Source organism: Dromiciops gliroides, chromosome 2, assembly GCF_019393635.1.
Source record: "Dromiciops gliroides isolate mDroGli1 chromosome 2, mDroGli1.pri, whole genome shotgun sequence".
Taxonomy (NCBI): Eukaryota; Metazoa; Chordata; class Mammalia; order Microbiotheria; family Microbiotheriidae; genus Dromiciops; species Dromiciops gliroides.
In genome coordinates this window covers 441236999-441254110 of record NC_057862.1, presented here as the reverse complement: position 1 = coordinate 441254110, position 17112 = coordinate 441236999, and the positions used below count along the sequence as shown (strand labels likewise).

Here is a 17112-nt window from a genome sequence, read left to right as displayed (position 1 = left end):
TCCATTATTTCAATTATGGTGTTCTAAGTATTCAGATTATGACTCATCCATTCCTGCCCATCCTATGTGACCCTTTTCCAAGGGCCTAGAACATATAACATGATAAAGCATTATAACCTAATATGGGGCATTAGGGGTCTTGCTTCCTTTTGCAGCATAAGGAGGACACAGCTGGTCATTGGTCATCCTTCACCCTTATCATATGAACATCCCATCTTCTTTATTCCATAATTTATTTGATGACATCCTACTCCTCTCCATTGCCCTCTGGATGATATTTATTTTCAGTTCTCCTGGAACTATTATTCTATGGCTTGTAGCCAATGACCAACAGAATATTTGTGGAAGAAGCTGGGCCTTTGTTTAGAGAGGGCCTTGGACTCACAAAAAGAACTTTGTAATTTCCCAAAGACAATCTAACCCACTCTCCTCCTGTTTAATTCCGGGCACAACTCATTGTACAATATCTGTCCTATATATTTATTCCAGTGGGTGAGCTCTATAGGTTGTCCATCAAATTGAATGTCATTGTCTGGACAATAAGAATTCTTCATAATATAATAATAATTATGATAATAGTAATAGCAAATTGGCAGATTTTTTAAAAGAAAGAGTCAATGGGATTTTGGAAAATAGACAAAAGGATTTTGGAAAGATAGGCATACTAATGACCTGTTAATGGAACGATAAATTAATTCAACATTCTGGAAAGCAATTTAGAATTATGCAGATAAAGTGGCTAACATGGCCAAACACTCTGACCCAGAGATTCCACTACTAAGTCCCAAGGACGACACTGACAAAAAGAAAGGCTCCATGTATGCCAAAATATTTTAGCAGTACTTTTTATAGTAAGAACCAGAAATAGATGCCCATTGATTGGAGATGGTTAAACAATTTGTTATGCAGAAAAATAATAAAAGATTGTCATGCTGGAAGAAATGACAAATGTGGTTAAATACATTAAATAATACAAAATAAAGTAGCATATTAAATAATACAAAATAAAGCCAGTAAGGCTATATATAAAATTACTATAAAATATAAATGTAAAAAACCAATTAAACAATTAAAATATAAATGTAAAAAAATAATTAAAAATTAATGTTGTGCCAGCATAGTGGTACATGCCTACCAGCTGAGGCTGCTAGACTTCTTGAGCTTGTCCTCAGGTTAAAATGAAGCAATTCAAAGTTCTCATTCCATTAGTAGTGTGATTAGGCCCATAAACCCCTGCAGTTTAAGGTAGAGAGTCAGAGTCAGAGTCAGAGTCAGAGTCAGAGTCAGAGTCAGAGTCAGAGTCAGAAGAAGAAGAAGAAGAAGAAGAAGAAGAAGAAGAAGAAGAAGAAGAAGAAGAAGAAGAAGAAGAAATTACAGAGAATAAGCTTGGTCCCAAAGCAGATATGAGAAGACCCCTCTCATCCCTGACTCCTTGGCAAAGATGAGGGATCCATGGGTATAAAAGTTTGCATATGATGTCAGATTTTTTGAGGTATTGGTTGTTTTTCTTTATTTTTTTCTCTTCCTCTTTTTCTTCTTTTTAAATTATTTTCATTATAAAGGATGGTTCCCTAGGAGGGGAATGTGGAAGGATACAGGGGAAATGTTGGCAATGTAAAAAAATAAAAGATACAAATAAAATTTTATTTTTTAAATATACTAATTCTATGAAAAAAAGGTATAATTTATACAGGGTATCTTAAAAGTCTTAATACAGGTTTAAGTTTTAGTAAAGATTTTTGGGATACCTTTAAAAAAGGCTACCATGAACAAGGTACTGCAACTTTGATTACCCCTATTTTACAGATGAGGAAGCTGAGGTTCTAAAAGGTTGTTACTTGCTTGTGATCAGGAAACTAGAAAATATCCAAACCAAAATAAAACCCTAAGTTGAACAAAAAAGCTACTGAATCAAAAACAGTTTGGAGCATTCTTTTGCTGATAAACTTTATTTATTTATTTTTTTGGCCGGGTAATGAGGGTTAAGTGACTCGCCCAGGGTCACACAGCTAGTGGGTGTCAAGTGTCTGAGGCCAGATTTGAACTCAGGTCCTCCTGAATCCAGGGCTGGTGCTTTATCCACTGTGCCATCTAGCTGCCCCCCTTGCTGATAGACTTTAAACCAGTAGACATAGGGAAGGAGAATATTCTGAAAAAGTTTTCATCTCCAGTGTATAGCCCAGGGAAGACACTTACCACATACCTCTTTAAGTGAATTTCTGAATTCACAGCACCTGCCATATATAGTCCCTCTTTGGCCAGTATAGTATAAATATCCATAGCACCATGATGGGTAAAATGAAATGTGTGTGGTTACCCTATCTGTCCCTTTGTGGGTAAGGCTAACTAGGACAAAAGTTTAACAGTTTAAGTATTAAACATTTATTAAAATATATTAGAAGTTAACAAAGAGAGAACAAGTGTCTCTGAAAGAATAGGAAAACCCTAACTACCTCAACCACTCCTGATTCAATTGCCAACTCCACAAGGTTCCAACCACCAGCTGACAAAACCAACTGCCTCACACACTGCTTCAAGCTGATTGATTGAGAGTAGTCTCATGTTGATGTGAGGTAACTTCGAGACACTGAACCTTAGAAAGGGCAACCCATGCTCTCACAGCAGGGGGCCTCTGGTAATAATAATCATATTCTCACACTCCCCCCTGTGCTTCATTAAGAAATAGAGTTTCCTTATCCTAACTGCCTCAACCACTCCTGGTTCAGTTACCAACCCCACGAGGTTCCAACCACCAACTCCAAAACAAACTGACAAAACCAACTGACTCACACACTGCTTCAAGCTGATTGGTTGAGAGTGCTCTCATGTTGATGTGAGGTAACTTCCGGACATTGAAACTTAGAAAGGTGTACCCATGCTCTCATAGCAGGGGGTCTCTGGTAATAATAATATTCTCACAGCATCTTTCCTCAAATGAGCTAATTTTAATTCACTGGTAGTAATAATAAAAGTATTCTGATTTCCAATTGCATAGCAGATATACACAGCAAGTTACCTTTCAGGTAAAAGACAAATTGAAACAAAAGTTTCCTCATTCTGACTAAAACCCATCTGATTCGATCAAATCTCTTTTTCTTGAATTTTTCTTTTTCTGTTGCTTGGTGCTATGCAATAAATAAACATTTAGTAAATACTAACTGATCAATTAACTCATCTTTGCCAGGTGTCCCTTTATACTTACAAACTGTATTCCAAATTTGTACATTATTGTTGTTGTCATTGTTACTATTATCATTATATCAAACATTTATTATTATTATTATTAGCATCATTATACTTCAATACATCAAAGATCTATTATTGGTCTGACTATCCCCTCCACTTGTATAGCTAGCAAACCTTTTATATCTTAGTAGAAACACTATATTCAGGAGTGGTTCTAGCCCTCAGTTAATGAGCTTCTCCCCCTCTTAATTAGACTTTGATGATTGACATAGCCCAAACTTGAAACCCTTCCAACTTCATAGGACCTGTCAGAGTTTATACTCAAATGGCATAAACATTAAGAGCCCAAGCCACTTCAACTCTATGGTGAAGCATCAGAGAATGACTTCATGAGAGGATTTTGCCAGTTGCCTTATGAAAGAGTTCTTTGTTTTTTCCTACATAGCAGAACTGCCTCCAGAATTGGATTATAAACCCCTAGGGGAAAGGAGCTGTGCCAACCATCTCCTCTATGTTCACCCCTTCTCCAAAGGCATCCTTTAGGTGTCCAGCTCAGGGCTTTGTTCTAAGTGACTGAAGTGATACAATAAATATTGTAAGTTGAATCAATTGATATTGACAATCTGACTTGTCTCTTGGCCTTCTAAAGACATTCAGTGATTGATGAAAATGAATGGTTGACTACACAAGAAAGATTTTAAGTGACACTGAGGTTCTGGCTCTTTGGACTACACTGATGAATATGCCTAAAACTGCATTCCCCTGTGCCAAAATCCAAGAGTATGTGTTCATTTAATGAACTTAAAAAATAACCCAATAGGACAAGAGCTGACTAGAAAGAAAAGAGCACATGCATTGTGTAGACTGCTCAGTAAGGAGAAACATGTACTCTGGCAATTCTCTGTAGAAGACAAATGAAATTTCCACTGTAATAGGCTGTAAAATTATTGCATTTAAACCAAAAGGCTCTAAAAAGTGCACCAAGGGAGCTTTAACTTATACACACACACACACACACACACACACACACACACACACACACACACACATGTTCCTATTTCATCACAGTGCCTGCTTGGTTTTAAGAAGATTAGAGAAGAACAGATGCAGATACTTCTCAAATTCTCAAGACATTTGGATTATTTCTGGTGCTCCAACTACACTGATATATGTTTTGCCAGTACACACAGTTCCTTGCAGTTTCAAACTTCATGGCATGAATATATAAAACCACACTGAGGGAAAGGAAGACCCCATAGTATGGGATCTTTGGGTGGCTGAGACAGAACCCACCATGGGTTCTTATGAGCTCTTGGAAAATCAGTTCCCATAATGGAATCTGAAATGACAAATGCGACATTCTTCAATGACAGATCTGATCATAGCTAGAGATAGCCAGCGATTGTCTCAGTATCTGGGAAGGCATCAAATAGGAAGGCAGGGACTTCCCAAAAGTGCTTACCACTCTTATGGAGAAAATCTTGTACAAAGTCCAAGTGTCACAGGAGTCCTCCATTGAGGGAAAGGTTTTAATAGATGCTCCTGTAGATGTATGACTGAGTACTAACTGCAGCAAGATGTGGAACCCTGGTATTTCATAGGCAGTGCAGTGTAGTTTACAAAATTTGGAGTCAGGAAGATTTTGAGTTCAAATGCTGTCTTAGACCAAAGCTTCTTAAACTGTGGGTCATGACCCCCATGTAACTGAATATGGGCGGTTGTGAAAATTTTGGCAACAGTAAAAGATTATATATACCTATTTTATGTACCTACATACTTGGGATCACATAAAAATTTCTTGGGCAAAAAGGGGTTACAAGTGGAAAAAGTTTAAGAAACCTTGTCTTAGATATCTGTTAGCTGTGTGACCTTGCACAAACCACAACTTCTGTCTACTTCAATTTCTTCCTCTATAAAATGAGGATAATAATAATAATAATAATAGCTCCTGCCTCTCAGGTTTGCTGTGAGGATTAAATAAGATGATATTTTGTAAAGTGCTTTGCAAACATTCAAGCACTATATAAATGCTACTTATCATTGCTACCCCTCTTATTTATTATTACTACTGTTACTATTTTTACTAACACTATTATTACTGCCATTATTATTCCTATAATTGGTCCCTAATATTATTACTACTATAAGTACTACTATTATTACTACTACTTATTATTATTACTAATGTTACTATTACTATTTCTACTACTTATTAATACTATTATTATTACTTCTATTGTTACTACTATTATTATTCATTATTACTACTGCTATTATGATTATTACTACTATTATCAATACTATGTCTAAACATAAAGCCAAGATGGCAGAGAAAAGGCAGGGGCTTGACTGAGCTCTCCCCAAAGCCCCTCCAAACAATTTTAAATTATGCCTAAATACAAATTCTGGAGTAGCAGAACCATTAAAGGACTGGGTGAAACAATTTTCCAGCCCAAAACAACTTAGAAGGTTGGTAGTAAAGATCTGTTGCACTGGGGTGAGAGTAGAGCACAGTCCAGCTCAGGCTAGGCCTCAGAAAACCAGTAGTAGGCCTTGTAGGGGAGCAATTTAATCAGTGGCCAAAGTGGAAGTTTCCAGACGTCTGAGCCCACAAATAGTAAGGGGAGTCAGACAACTGGTAAAAAGGAGATTACAGGGGTTCCTTTGCCAGCAGAAGGGGCAGAACTCTGTTGCATTGCTCATACTTTGATTTGGGTCATAGTCCTGGGTCTCAGACCAAGGACAAGAAAGAGCACTAGAACCCTAAGGTTTGTGGCTGCAGGGGAGCTAGGATCCTGATCACAGTTCCAGGGTGGAAAAGAGTACTTGTGATTGCTCATGGACCAGGGCACAGGCCAGGAGAGTAGTAAATACATATCTTGCTAGATCATACCACCTTGGAAGAACTGAAAACTTACAGGTTCCCAGAAGTATCTCTGAAAACAGCTGCATAGAAAACCTGAAGCTTGTGACACTGCTAACTCACCTCCAGAAGCAGAGCTCCACTTTTGCACAGAGTTAAAAGTCAAGAAATAGGCTGAAAAAATGAACAAACAGCAGAAAAAATCCTGACTATAAAAAGTTACTATGATGACAGGTAAGATCAAAACACAAATTCAGAAGAAGACAACAAAGTCAAAACTGCTACATGCAGGGGGCAGCTAGGTGATGCAGTGGATAAAGCACCAGCCCTGATTCAGGAGGACCTGAGTTCAAATATGACCTCAGACACTTGACACTTACTAGCTGTGTGACCCTGGGTACATCACTTAACCCTCATTGCCCCCAAAAAAACAAACAAATAAAAACAAAACTGCTACATCTAAAGCCTCAAAGAAAAAAATATGAATTGGTTTTATGTGATGGAAAAGCTTCCAAAGGATTTTTTAAATCAAGTAAGAGTGGTTGAGGAAAAATTGAGAAAATAAATGAGAGTGATGCAAGAAAATATTGAAAAAAGAGTCAACAGCTTGATAAAAGAGGCACAAAAAATACTGAAGAAAAAAAGACCTTAAAAATAGAATAGGTCAAATGGTAAAAGAGGCACAAAAATCTAATGAAGAGAAGAATGCCTTGAAAAGCAGAATTGGCCAAATGAAAAAGGAAATACAAAAGTTTACTGAAGAAAATAATTCCTTAAAAATAGGAAGTAGGGGCAGCTAGGTGGCACAGTGGATAGAGCACCAGCCCTGGAGTCAGGAATACCTGAGTTCAAATCTGGCCTCAGACACTTAACACTTACTAGCTGTGTGACCCTGGGCAAGTCACTTAATCCCAATTGCCTCACTAAAAAAAAAAAAAATAGGAAGTGGGCAAGTGGAATCTAATGACTTTATGAACTATCAAGAAATAATAAAACACAATCAAAAGAATGAAAAAATAGGGGCAGCTAGATGGCGTAGTGGATAGAGCACTGGCCCTGGAGTCAGGAGTACCTGAGTTCAAATCTAGCCTCAGACACTTAACACTTACTAGCTGTGTGACCATGAGCAAGTCACTTAACCCCAATTTCCTCACTAAAAAAAAAGAAAAGAAAAGAAAAAATAGAAGAAAATGTGAAATATCTCATTGGAAAAACACCTAATCTGGAAAATAGATCCAAGAGAGATAATTTAACAATTATCAGGCTACCTGAAAGCCATGATTAAAGACAAGCCTAGACATCACATATCAAGAAATTATCAAGAAAAACTGTCCTGATATTCTAGAACCAGAAAGTAAAATAGACACTGAAAGAATCCATCAATCACTTCCTAAAACAAATCCCAAAATGAAAACTCCCAGGAATATTACAACCATATCCCAGAGCTCCCAGGTCAAGGAGAAAATAATGCAAGCAGCCAAAAAGAAACAACTCAAATATCATGGAGCCATAATCAGGATAACACAAGATTTAGCAGCCTCTACATTAAAGAATCAGGGAGCTTGGAATATGATATTCTGGGGGAGGGGGGGGCAAAAAAGCTAGGATTACAGCCAAGAATCACCTACTCAGCAAAACTGAGTATAATCATTCAGGGGAAAAATAGACATTCAATAAAAAGAGTACTTTCAAGTATTCCTGATGAAAAGACAAGGGTTGAATAGGAAATGTTTATTTTAAAATACAAGACTCAAAAAAGAGAAAAGGCAAAAAGGGGTAAGAAATCATAGGGGATTCAATAAAGGTTAAACTGTTTACATTCCTATATTGGAAAATGAAACTTGTAACTCCAAAATACTCTCTCATTATTAGGGGAGTTAGAAGGAGTATACATAGATGGCATGGGTGTGAGTTGAATATGATAGGATGATTATCTAAAAAGATAAAAGGGTGTGAGAAAGAGAGAGAATAGGAAAGGGAAAGGTAGAATGGGGTAAATTATCTGACATAAAAGAGGTGTGAAGGAGCTTTTAGCCAACAGGGAATGATTGGAGTTAATTGATTAGAGGAATGACATGATTTGACCTGAGCTTTGGGAAAGTCAATTTGGTGGCTCAATGTAAAATGAATTAGAGCAGGAAGAGACCTGAATTAGTAGTCTTACCAGCAAGCTATTACAATAATACAGACATGAGGTGATGAGGGCCTGCACCAGAGTAGTGGCAATGTCAGAGTAGAAAAGGGGGTATATGCAAGGGATGTTGCAGAGGCAAAATCAACAGACATTAACAATAGATTGGATATTGGGGGGAGGGAGAGACTAAGAGACAGTGAGTAGACTAGGATGACTTCTGGGTTACACACATGAAGGACTGGGAAGATGGTATTATCCTCTGTAGTAATAGAGAAAATAAGACAGGAAGGAGAGGGCTAAAGTGGAAAAATAATGAACAACCTTTCCCCCTTTGAAGTGCATTGTATAGAAATTTGCTACCTTATTCATATCCTAGCACTTGTTATCTACTGACCCCTATGTCATTTCCCCTCCTTTCTTAATAAATGTAATACCTGGATTACTTGCTTCTCCCCCTCCCCAACTCCTGTACTTATGTGCAGGGACTTCAGTGTCCATGTTATTGCTCTCTCAAAGTCCCCAGTCTCCCATTTCCTCAATTTTCTTAAACCCTATTACCCATTCCTTTACTTTACCTCAACCACAGTTACACTTTGGATCTCACCAAGAACAATAACCATACATCAGTAGTTTTCTCATCATTCACAAGACCACCACCCTAGTTTGAGTGCCCTTGCCTATTTTAGAGTAGCTTCCTACTTATTTTGCCCTGCTTCCTAACTTTCTCCAATTCATTCTCTACATAACTGTTAAAATAATCTTCCTAAGTTGGGTAAAAATTTTATGCCTCATTTCTCAAATACATAGAAAATTGAGTCAAATTTATAAGATTACAAGTCACTCTATGGTGACTTGTCACTAAATGGTCAAATGATATGAATAATTGGTTTTCAGTTAAAGAAATCAAAGGTATTTATCAGGTCTTTATCCCAAAGAGATCATAAAATAGGGAAAAGTACCCACATGTACAAAAATATTTATAGCTGCTCTTTTGTGGTGGCAAAGAATTGGAAATTGAGAGGATACCCATCAATTGGGGAATGGCTGAACAAGTTGTAGTATATGAATGTAATGGAATACTATTGTGCTGTAAGAAACGATGAGCAGGAGAATGTTAAAAAAAAACCTGGAAGGACTTACATGAACTGATGCTGAGTGAGATGAGCAGAACCAGAAGAACATTGTACATAATATCAACAACATTGTGTGATGATCAACTGTGATAGACTTGACTCTTCTCAGTAATACAATGGTCCAAGATAATTCCAAAGGACTCATGATCAAAATGCCCTCCAAATCCCCCAAAAAAAGAACTGTGGAGGGGAAGCTAGATGGCACAGTGGATAAAGCACAGGCCCTGGATTCAGGAGGACCTGAGTTCAAAGCCAGTCTCAGACACTTGACACTTAACTAGCTGTGTGACCCTGGGCAAGTCACTTAACCCTCATTGCCCCACAAAAAACCTGTGGAATCTAGATGCAGATTGAACCATACTGTTTCTACATTTTTGTTTTTTCTTTTTTGAGGTTTTTCCCTTCTGTTCTGATTCTTCTTTCACAACATGACTAATATAGAAATATGTTTAATGTGATTGTACATATATAACCTATATCAGATTGCTTGCTTTCTTGGAGAGGGGAGGGAAGGGAGAGAGGGAGAAAAATTTGGAACTATAAATCTTACAAAAACATATGTTGAAAACTATCTCTACACATAACTAGAAAATAATAAAATACTTTTATGATTAAAAAAAGAACTCAAAGGTATCTATAGTCATATGAAAAAATGCTCTAAATTACTATTGATTAGAGAAATGTAAATTTCTCAATGTATAAAGCAATATATGTATATATAGATGTGTATTGTGTATATATATATATACATATACATATATCACAGTTGATCATCACACAATGTTGTTGATATTATGTACAATGTTCTTCTGGTTCTGCTCATCTCACTCAGCATCAGTTCATGTAAGTCCTTCCAGGTTTTTTTTAACATTCTCCTGCTCATCGTTTCTTACAGCACATGTACAAGATATATATATATATATCTTGTACCCTTGACCTCTTCCCCTCCCATATTCTCTAGCAGATTGCCCCCTTTTTCTCTAATCTTCAGTCTCTCCCTATCAACTAGTTCCTTCCCTACTGCCTTCAAACATATACTAATCTTCCTCATTCATATAAAATATTCTCTAGATCCTACCATCCCCTTAAGTTATTGTCATATATCTCTCCCCCTTTTCTCAACTAAACTCATTGCCTCTTCTTTTTCTCTTCTCAATCATTTCTCAGTCCTTTACAATCTGGTCTCCAACCTTATCACTCAACTGAAACTGCTCTTTCTAAAGTTTCCAATGACTTTTTTTTGGGGGGGGGAGCGGGAATCAAACCATTTATTCTTATTCACCTTAAATGAAAATATATTCCGGTATCAGACAGAGGAGGAGCCTTGCGGGGTTCAGGTCCCTGCCAGCCCTGGCTCCTCTCCCTCCCTCCCGCCGTGTCTTCCAAGTGTTGCGGACAGTTCTATGGGACGCTCCTCCATCTCCCCCAGCACCGGGCCTCCATCTTGTATCCATGTTTCTCCAGTTCAGTTCGTAACTGATTGGAGAAGTCGTCCTCGACGTTGTCATCATCCCAATTATCTTCCCAAACATGAGCGTCCTCGTCTTCATCTAAACCAGCTCAGTCTTCCGCCGGGAACTCCTCAAACTCGTCGTCCTCCTCCAGGAGCCCCAGGTCCACCGGCTGCTTCTTCTCCCACATGATGGCGGCCGCCGCTGCCGAGCCCCTCCAATGACTTTTTTTTTTTTTTTTTTTTTTTAGTGAGGCAATTGGGGTTAAGTGACTTGCCCAGGGTCACACAGCTAGTAAGTGTTAAGTGTCTGGGGCCGGATTTGAACTCAGGATCCCCTGAATCCAGGGCCGGTGCTCTATCCACTGCGCCACCTAGCTGCCCCTTAAAAAATTTCCAAACACGATCATCTCTTCTCAGTCGTCATTCAACTTAGCCTCTCTGGTACATTTGATACTGTTCACCCATCCCTCTTCTCTGGGATGATACCCCTCTCCTGGCTCATCATCTATATCACAGCCTTTAATAGTGGGTATTCCCCAAGACTCTCTCCTGTGTCCTTTTGCCTTCTCTCAGTGATCCTCTCACCTCCGCTGGATTTGTCATTTTTATGCAACTTCCATATCTACATAGTATGTCCCAAAAGTCTTAGAGAAGTTTAAACTATTAGGCCACTTAAAGCTGTTTAAGCCACCAAAGTATTAAGGGACATTATGTATATCTAGCACCAGTCTCTCCCCTGAGTTTTAATTCCACATCAGCAACAGTCTATGGATATCTCAAATAGGATATTCCAGAGACATCTTAAATTCAAAACCCTGAAAGAAGAAATAGGAAGAGATAGCCCATTAAAAATAACTCTAGACAGTATAAAATACCTAAGAGTACACCTGCCAAAAACAAACCCAGGAACTATATAGACAAAATTATTTTTAAAACTTTTTATACCACTAAAATAATATTTAAATAATTGGAGAAATATTAATAGTCACGGGTAGGTAGGGCCACCATAATAAAAATGACAATTTAACTGAAATAATTTATATATTTAATACCATCCAAATTAAATAACCAAAAATTATTTTATTGAATATGAAAAAATAATTTAAAAATTCATTTAGTAAGCCAATGAGTCAAGAATATCAAAAGAAATAATGTAAAAAATGTAAAGGAAGGAGGTTTAGCACTATAACAGATCTTAAACTATTCTATAAGGTAGCACTTATCAAAACTATCTGATACTGGCTAATAGAAAGATAGATCAATTGAACAGCATAAACATACACTTTACAGCAGCAAATAAATATAATAACTTTGTATTCGACAAGTATAAAGACAAAATTTTGGAATAAGAACTAATTATTTGGTAAAAATTCTTTGGAAAACTGGAAAGTGGTATGGCAGAAATTGGGCTTAGACCAATATCTTACACCATTTACCATGATAAGCTCAAAATGTATATATGACCTAGACATAAAGAGATATTACAAGAAAGATTGAAGATCATGAAATATGTTACTTATCAGACTTATGGACAAGTGAACAATTTATGAATACATAAGAGGCAGAGTGAGGTATAATATGAATAATTTTTATTACAAATGTAGTGAGGATCAGAAGGAAAGCAGAAAATTTCAGGGAAAATTTCATAGGCAGTTTCTCAGATAAAGGTTTCATATCTCAATTATATAGAGAACTCAGTAAAACCTAAGAGAATACAAGTCATTCCCCAATTGATAAATGGTCAAAAGATATGAACAGGCTATTTTTACCTAAAGAAATCAAAACAATTTATAGTCATATAAAAATGCTCTAAATCATTATTGATTGGAGAAATGCCCATTAAAACAACCTTGAGATATCATTTGATACCTATCAGATTGGGTAAAATGATTTAAGGGGAAAGCAACAAATATTGGAAGAAATGTGGAAAAAATTGGGACCCCAGTTCATTGTTGGTAGAATTGTGCACTGATTCAAAGATTTTGGAGAGTGATCTGGAGTTATGGTGAAAGAGTTATTAAACTGCCTTGGATTGTGGTGGCAAGGAACTGGAAATTGAGGGGATGCCTATCAATGGGTGAATGACTGAACAAGTTGTGGTATATGAACGTAATGGAATATTATTTTGCTATAAGAAATGATAAGCAGGCAGATTTCAGAAAAACCCGGAACTGAACTGATGCTGAGTGAAGTGAGCAGAACCAGAAGAACATTGTATGTATATAGTAACAGCAACATTGTTCCATGATCAACTGTGAGAGACTTAGCTCTTCTCAGCAATACAATGATCCAAGACAATACCAAAACACTCATGATGGAAAATGCTTTTCACATCCAGAAAAAGAACTATGAAGTCTGAAGCAGATCAAAGCATACTATCTTCACTTTTGTTTTTGTTTTTTTTTCTTTCTTGTGGTTTTCCTTTTTTGTTCTGATTCTTCTTTCTCAACACTACTAATGTGGAAATATGTTGAATATTATTGTACATATATAACCTATATCAGATTGCTTGCTGTCTCAGTGGAAGGGAGGGAGAAAAACTTGGAACTCAAAATCTTACAAAAATGAATGTTGAAAATTATCTTTACATATAATTGGAAAAAATAAATACTGTTAAATGAATTTTTAATAAAAACAACTTCCTTTGACCCAGCAATAGCACTACTAGATCTGTTTCCATAGATGATTAGGGGAAAGGAAAAGAACCTATATGTTCTAAAATGTTTATAGCATCTCTCTTTGTGGTGGCAAAGAACTAGAAATTGTGGGGATGCCCATCAATTGGGAAATGGATGAACAAATTGTAGTATATGATTGTGATGGAATATTACTATGCTGTAAGAAATTATCAGTTTGATGATCTTAGAAAGATATGGATAGACTTGCACAAAATAATGAAGAACAAAATGAGCAGAAGCAAGAGATATTGTATAAAGTAACAGCAATATTGTTTTAAAAGAAACTAAGTTATTTTGACTATCATAAATTGCCAAATTAACTGCAAAGGAAATGCTATCTGCATCCAGAGAAAGAACTGATAAATAGAAGTATGTATGGAATGATTTTACATATATATGTATGTGTATATATAATTATATATATATTTATATATGCATATTTCTAATGGTAGCCATCTCAAGGGCGGGGGGAAGGAATTTTTAAAAAGACATTTACATGATAACTTTATTATATATTTAAAAGTAATAGCAAATTGTACATAATAAATTTCCAGTTTCATGTGCAATTATCTTTTTATTATACTGTTATGGAAATGTTTGTTTTATTCCATAAACTAGAAATAAAATAAATTTTAAAACAATTTTCTAGTTCATCTACCTGCCTCAATTGTCTCCTTCCTCCTATCTATCCTCAACAAAGCTTCCAAAATTATTTTCCTCAAGCACAAATCTGCCCATGTCACTTCCCTGATCAATAAATTCCAGTAGTTCACTATCGCTTCTAAGATAAAATATAAATTTCTCTGTTTAGCTTTTCAATCCCTTTACAATCTAGCCCAAACCCATCTTTCCACTCTGTTATATATAAATCCCCTTTGGGTACTCTGTTATGCAGCCAAAATGTCCTTTCTGTCACTCTGTGGAATTCCATTCCCTATTTCAGTGCCTTTTGTACTGACTGTTCCCATATCTGGAATAGTCTTTCTCTTCCTCCTTCCAAATCCTACCTCATAGAATCCCTCTATTCCTTCAAGATACTTAATCAAGCACAACTTTCTACAGAAGGTCTTTTTTAATTCCCTCACTTGCTAATGCCCTCCCTCATTAAACAATTTAGATTTATCTTATATTTACTCTTTTTATGTTTATACCGTGCAAAATTATGTGTTCTAGCTGTTTCTTCATTAGAATGTAAGCATTTTATAAGTAAGAATTGTTTCATTCTTGGTATTTGTATCCTGATGTCTAGCATTAGTGCCTGGAACAGAGTAGGCCTTTAAAATTATTTGTCAATTGATTAATCCACACAGGGAAGACAAAGTGGATGAAGAATACAAACAAATTGTCCAGGTTATGACATGCATTTGGGCAGGGAGCCTATTGAGTTAATACACAAGGAATATTATTCTCTCCTCCTGTGACAGGTAAGAAAAATCAGACTCAAATGGCTTTAGTGCATGAAACCCAGGACTCTTCACTCCTAGTCTGTGGTTCTTTCTACTACACCAGCCTTCAGAAAGATTATCTATGGCATCATCCCTAGCTTCACAGGTCCCCAGGGGGATAGGGAGGGTCACCCTCATCCCTGGTGCCAGTAATGATCTCCTTTCTCTGAAAGCATTCAACATCTCACTGTGGAGTTTTTAATTCAAGGTGAACATTTGAAGAGGAAAGCCAGAGTAACATAAGCCAACTCCTTGAGAAGGGAGCATAAGTCAAGTTCCCCCTGAAAGCTTCCTAGGATGCAGTGTTTTCCTTCCTCCTCTTCCCCTGGCTAGGATTCAGATTCCTCCAAATGAAGGACAGAAGTTGAATATGGCTTTGGTTGAATCATAGATGATCCCTTTTCCACAGCCTACTTACTGGACAATATAAAACAGAGCAGATTCCCCCAATCCTACTACAGTATAGCAGGGCTAAGCCACTTTGCCCACACCCAAACTAACCTGGTGCTGGGAAGTAGTGATACTGGGGGGAGGGGGGGGGGAAGCTGAGCTTCTCTCTCTGTCTCTCCTAGCTCGGTGTCTGTCTATCTCTGTCTCTCTCCATCTCTCTGTCTATCTTTCTCTGTCTCTGTCTGTCTCTGTCTATCGTCTCTCTGTCTCTCTCTGTCTTTCTCTGTCTCTATTTGTCTGTCCCTCTGTTTCCCTCTCTGTCTCTCTCTTCCTGTCTGCCTCTTTGTCTCTCCTTTCTCTCCTCTTTCTCCTTTCCTCTGTCTGTCTGTCTCTGTCTCTGTCTTTGTCTCTCCTTTCTCTCTCCTCTCTCTCCCTGCCTCTGTCTATCTCTGTTTCTGTCTGTCTCTCTGTGGCTGTCTCTCTATCGCTGTCCCTGCCTCTGTTTCTGTTTCTCTGTGTCTGTCTGTCTCACCGTGTGTGCGCAGAAGGGTGGGGGCTGTGTGTGTGTGTGTGTGTGTGTGTGTGTGTGTGTGTGTGTGTGTGTGTGTGTGTGTACGTAAGTGCGCGCGGGTGTGTTTCTGTGAGAGCTTCTCTCGCTGTCAGAGGCGCTCTGGAGTCGGCTCGGAGAGGCTTGGGAAAGGCTGGAGGAGGACCGCTGGCTCTGGCGTAGCCCAGGTCCCATAGCCAGGAACGCGAGCCCAACGCCGGAGCCCGCCTCACAGCAGACGAAGACACTGGGCTTTTGGCTGTATTAACTACTCTTCTGGAAATACCGAAGGAGGACAGAGCCTGGGGGTCCCTTGCCTTGTGTTTTCCACCGCCCGCCCTTGGACGCACACGGCTGCCCCGGAGCCCCTGACAGTGAAAGCTTTTGCAGGGCGGAGGGAGGTGGTCTCTGAGGGGAACGAGAATACAGAGAGACAGACCCGAGCAGCAGAGCAGGCTGGGCTCTCCGCGGCCGCCTCCTAATCCTCCTCCCTGTCGGGTTGGACGCCCCACTCTCCCTCAGCCCCGCCGGCCAACATGCGCCTCAACAGCACCGCATCTGCGCCCCCCAGCCAGGCAGAAGCAGGTTCTTTCAGTTTGGAGCCGTCGGAAGGCGGAGTAGGGGACCGGGCACTCCTGGCCCCGGGCTACAGCAACAGCACAGCCAACTCGTCCGAGAGGCTCCTCACCCCAGACACTGACCTGGACGTGAACACAGACATCTACTCTAAGGTGTTAGTCACTGCCGTTTACCTGACGCTCTTCCTGGTGGGCACGGTGGGGAACTCGGTCACTGCCTTCACGTTGGTGCGCAAGAAGTCGCTTCAGAACCTGCAGAGTACCGTCCACTACCACCTGGCCAGTCTGGCCCTCTCCGACCTGCTCATCCTCCTGCTGTCCATGCCCATAGAGCTCTACAACTTCATCTGGGTCCACCACCCCTGGGCCTTCGGCGACGCCGTGTGCCGGGGTTACTACTTCCTTCGAGATGCTTGCACTTACGCCACGGCTCTCAATATCGCCAGCCTCAGCTTGGAGCGCTATATGGCTATCTGCCACCCATTCAAGGCCAAGAGCATCATGTCCAGGAGCCGAACCAAGAAGTTCATCAGCTGCATCTGGCTCCTCTCATTCCTGCTCGCCATCCCCATGCTCTTCACTATGGGCCAGGTCAACGCTAGCCCCGGCGACCCCAACGGCCTCATCTGTACTACTATTGTAGATGCTTCCACGGTCAAGATCGTCATCCAGGTGAGAGCCGCCCCCCACCCCAGTTCACGTTTA

General features: G+C 39.0%; 1 protein-coding gene and 1 pseudogene across 1 annotated transcript in view; one reads left to right on the top strand and one right to left on the bottom strand.

Moving 5' to 3' along the window:
- Positions 1-10717: 10717 nt before the first annotated feature.
- Positions 10718-10971, bottom strand: LOC122739085 (annotated as a pseudogene).
- Positions 10972-15903: 4932 nt separating this feature from the next.
- Positions 15904-17112, top strand: part of NTSR1 (neurotensin receptor 1) — a 138782-nt gene continuing 137573 nt past the window's right edge. Inside the window, 1 exon segment of the mRNA XM_043984457.1 lies at positions 15904-17079. Coding sequence (XP_043840392.1) covers positions 16366-17079 — 714 coding nt within the window. The 5' untranslated portion in view covers positions 15904-16365.